This window comes from Vollenhovia emeryi, unplaced genomic scaffold, assembly GCF_000949405.1.
Source record: "Vollenhovia emeryi isolate VEMERY1.0 unplaced genomic scaffold, V.emery_V1.0 DF940937.1, whole genome shotgun sequence".
Classification (NCBI taxonomy): domain Eukaryota; kingdom Metazoa; phylum Arthropoda; class Insecta; order Hymenoptera; family Formicidae; genus Vollenhovia; species Vollenhovia emeryi.
In genome coordinates, this window is record NW_011965429.1 from 2,557 (window position 1) to 6,593 (window position 4,037).

A 4,037-nucleotide genomic window follows, 5' to 3' on the forward strand; every position below is an offset into this window, starting at 1 on the left:
CAGTGTGCCTGGTCAACAAACCGCCCCCAAGGGGACAGCTTTTGGCAACACTCAAGGACGCAACTCACGTCAGACTTCTCCAGCTCGTCTCTCCACCGAGCTCACACTCAAGGTGAGATCTCAAATGAGTCGTTTCAATACTATAAAACTCATTGCAGACGAGAAGGTTGTTGACCCCGAGAGCACATCACTCGGGGAGGTCAACGCAGCGCTGTCTCAATTGGAGGAGCTACATAAGGCATTCTTGAAGGAGCACGCGTATTTCGAGATAACATGGCCTGAGGCATATTTGGATCACGAGTATTTTGCGGACAACATCCATGAAAAGGAAGCTCATCTCGTGATCTCAGCTAAGCTACTGCTCAACAAGGTCAAACAGCGACTCACACCGTCTTCACCGCGTGCAGCCTCTCCTGATCCGGAAAAGCCAGTCCACTCACGTTTGCCAGACATTAAGTTGCCGAAGTTTAATGGTGATTACTCAACGTGGCCCACCTTTCGTGATCTTTTCTCCTCTGTAATCTTGCAGCACTCAAAGCTCAATGACGTGGAGAAACTTCATTATCTCAGAGGCTGTGTGCAGGGCTCAGCGGAACAGCTCATTCGAGGTTTGCCTCTCACCGGAGAATCTCTTCAGGCATCCTGGGAACTGCTCACCTCGAGGTTTGATAATAAGAGACTCATCATACAGGCTCACCTTGACGGTCTCCTTAACCTCTCACATGCCTTACCCAAGAACGCCGCATCGCTCACCAAGCTAGTCTCAACGGTGTCCGAGATTGATAAGGCTCTAAGTTCGCTTGGCATGGCGGAGCACATGTGGAATTGCTTCTTGGTCCATCACGTGTCACGCTTCCTGGATAGAGACACCAGAGAGGCGTGGGAAACCTCGCTTGGATCATCTCAAGAGTATCCGCGCTTTGCGAAATTTGAAACCTTCCTCAATGCCAGGGCGAGGGCATTGGAGAGAGTGGAGGCTGCACCACCTTCTTCGGGCAACTCATCAAAGGTCACACCCAGCTCATCTAAATCTGCTAACAAAAAGGCGACTGCTCACCAAGTATCTGCTCCCACACATGCTCAGTCATTCTCTGCTGCGGCTCACCCGTGTGACATGTGCAATGGACAGCACTTCATTGTAACGTGCTCAAAGTTCAGGGATCTCACGCCAGCACAACGGAAGACCACCGCAATCGACAAGAGGCTATGCTTCAATTGTCTGGGGCGCCACAATGCTCGCTCATGCAGATCCGCGCTGAGCTGCAAGACATGCTCAGCCAAACATCATACGATGCTGCATGTGGAACAGTCTGCTGCTGCATTGACTCCTGCTGAACCTGCCTCATCACCAGCTCACTAGGAATCAGGTGCAATCGTCAAGGAATCAATTCAAGCTCACGCACATTATTCAACGCTACTTGCAACTGCAATGGCATGTATACACTCAACGGTCTCAACACATCAAGCAAGGCTACTCATCGATCAAGGATCTGAGCTCACATTCATCACGGAGGATCTCGTCAGACAACTCAACATACAACGTCGACACGCAACTGTCTCAATCATTGGCATTGGAGCCAGGAAAACGACTAGGACCAAGGGCGTGGTGACGCTCACGCTTCACTCCTATCACTCTAAGCATACTGCCATTATTCAAGCCCACGTCCTCAAAACACTAACGACCATTCTACCATCTTTTACAGCACCTCAACAAACGTGGCCACACATAGAACCTCTGACATTGGCAGACCCACAGTTCCTCACGCCACGCTCAATCGACATCATCATTGGAGCTGATGCATACGGGCAGATTATCAAGCCTAACATCATTAAACGATCTCCTGAAATGCCAATCGCTCAACTCTCAATATTTGGTTGGCTAGTGCTTGGTCCAGTCAGCTTGTCACCATTACGAATGTCGACTGCGCATCACATCAAGGTTAACCAGTACGATCTCGATCTTCAAGAATTGCTGACAAGGTTCTGGGTGCAAGAAGAGCTACCAACTGATGCAACAGACCAGCTTACCTTGGAAGAACAACAATGTGAAGATCATTACAAGGCCACACACTCTAGAGATCCAACGGGACGATACATTGTACGCATCCCGCTCAAGCTTCCAACCAGTTTCTTAGGGAATTCACACAGTACTGCTCACCATTGTCTCCAGCGCATTCTCAGACGACTCAACAAGGATAAGGAATATCAGAGCCTCTACACCAAATTCATGAGCGAGTATGAACAACTCAAGCACATGGTGAAAGTTGGATCACAACCATCATCCGATATTCCGCCATATTATTTGCCTCACCATGGTGTGCTCAAACCCGACAGTACAACAACAAAATTGCGGGTTGTCTTCAATGGCTCAAGTCCGACCTCATCAGGATTATCTGTAAACGATCTCATGCACACTGGTGCAAATCTATTGCTCAATGTTTCAGACGTTCTCTTGTGGATTCGCAGTTACAGGTACATCTTTGCCACAGACATAACAAAGATGTATCGACAAATCAAGGTACACCACTCAGACTGGGATCTGCAGCGCATTCTGTGGATCGACGAACATCACAATGAAACATCATATCATCTCACCACGGTCACTTATGGAACGAAGGCTGCTCCATTTCTCGCAGTAAGGACACTCATGCAACTGGCCGAAGATGAAGGCCATCGATTTCCACTGGCAGTGCCATCAATCACTCGTGGGAGGTACGTGGATGATATTTTTGGTGGTGGTGACACAAGAGAACAGTTCATAGAAATTGCCCATCAATTGGAAGATCTCTGCCAGGCGGATTTCCTCTTGCCAAATGGCACTCCAATCATCCAGAATTGTTAAACGCAATCTCATTGACAGTCTCGATCAACTCACCAATCTCACTTGACGATTGCGCAACCAAAATCCTCGGATTAAAGTGGCTGCCTCAAGAAGATGTTTTTACATTCTCAGCAAGCTCAATTTCTCACCAAGAACAGCTCACCAAGCGACGTGTACTATCTGAAGTGGCACAGATATTTGATCCACTTGGTTTTGTCTCACCAATCGTAATAAGAGCCAAGATGCTTCTTCAAGAACTCTGGCTCCACAAGATCAACTGGGATGAACCGTTACCATCTCAAGTTGTCTCACGGTGGCTCAACATCAGAAAAGATCTCACAAGCCTGGCCAGGCTCTCAATTCCACGCTGGTTCAACACAAGCAGTGACTCAACGGTTGAATTACATGGCTTTTCTGATGCATCTCAATTTGCCATGGCTGCAGTCGTATACATGGTCGTGCACACGCCGTCCAAGGGCGCCAAAACTTCTCTCAGATGCTCAAGAACAAAGGTAACTCCATTGAAGAAGCTCACTATCCCAAGGTTAGAACTCACAGCAGCGCTGCTTCTTTCAAAATTGGTGAAATATGTCCATGCCACACTCAAGATGGACATCAAGGAAACATATTTATGGACGGACTCTCAAGTGACGCTCACATGGATCAAAACACACTCATCTCGATGGAAGGATTATGTGCGCAACAGGGTATCACAAATCCAAGAACTCACAATACATGCTCATTGGAAATTTGTTCCAGGTACAATCAATCCTGCTGACTGTGCATCTCGTGGTGTAACAACAGCTCAACTTGAAGATCATACCTTGTGGGCAGGACCACCATGGTTGGCTCAACCGAAAGATCGCTGGCCCGCTCAGCCAACGTGCTCGGACGAGCAGTGTAAACAGAATCGCGCCCAGGAGTGTCACTCTTCACAACTAACATGAAGGTGGATTACGACTGGGATCTCATCTACAAGTATTCATCGCTCAATCGACTGCTCAGAATCACAGCTCTCTGTCAGGTATTTATTCGACGATTGAGAAATCGACACGATGGCCCTCAAGCCTCACACATCTCAGTCGCTGACTTAGAGCAAGCTAAAATCTTCTGGATCAAGGTTACACAATCAACATTTTTTGCACATGAGCTGAAAATGCTCAGCTCACAATCACGTCTAGCAACTTCTCATCCATTCAGTCGTCTCACAGCATTT

General features: G+C 47.8%; 1 protein-coding gene across 1 annotated transcript; it reads left to right on the forward strand.

Moving 5' to 3' along the window:
* The first annotated feature begins 1,429 nt into the window (after positions 1-1,429).
* Positions 1,430-2,842, forward strand: LOC105571266. Its single transcript, XM_012028740.1, has one exon. It carries the CDS (start codon positions 1,430-1,432, stop codon positions 2,840-2,842), a length of 1,413 nt encoding a protein of 470 aa, XP_011884130.1.
* The last annotated feature ends 1,195 nt before the right edge of the window (positions 2,843-4,037 follow it).

Bases quoted from the DNA above. Each gene is read 5' to 3' on its own strand.
- LOC105571266 (XM_012028740.1), top strand. From the start codon at position 1,430: ATGGCATGTATACACTCAACGGTCTCAACACATCAAGCAAGGCTACTC.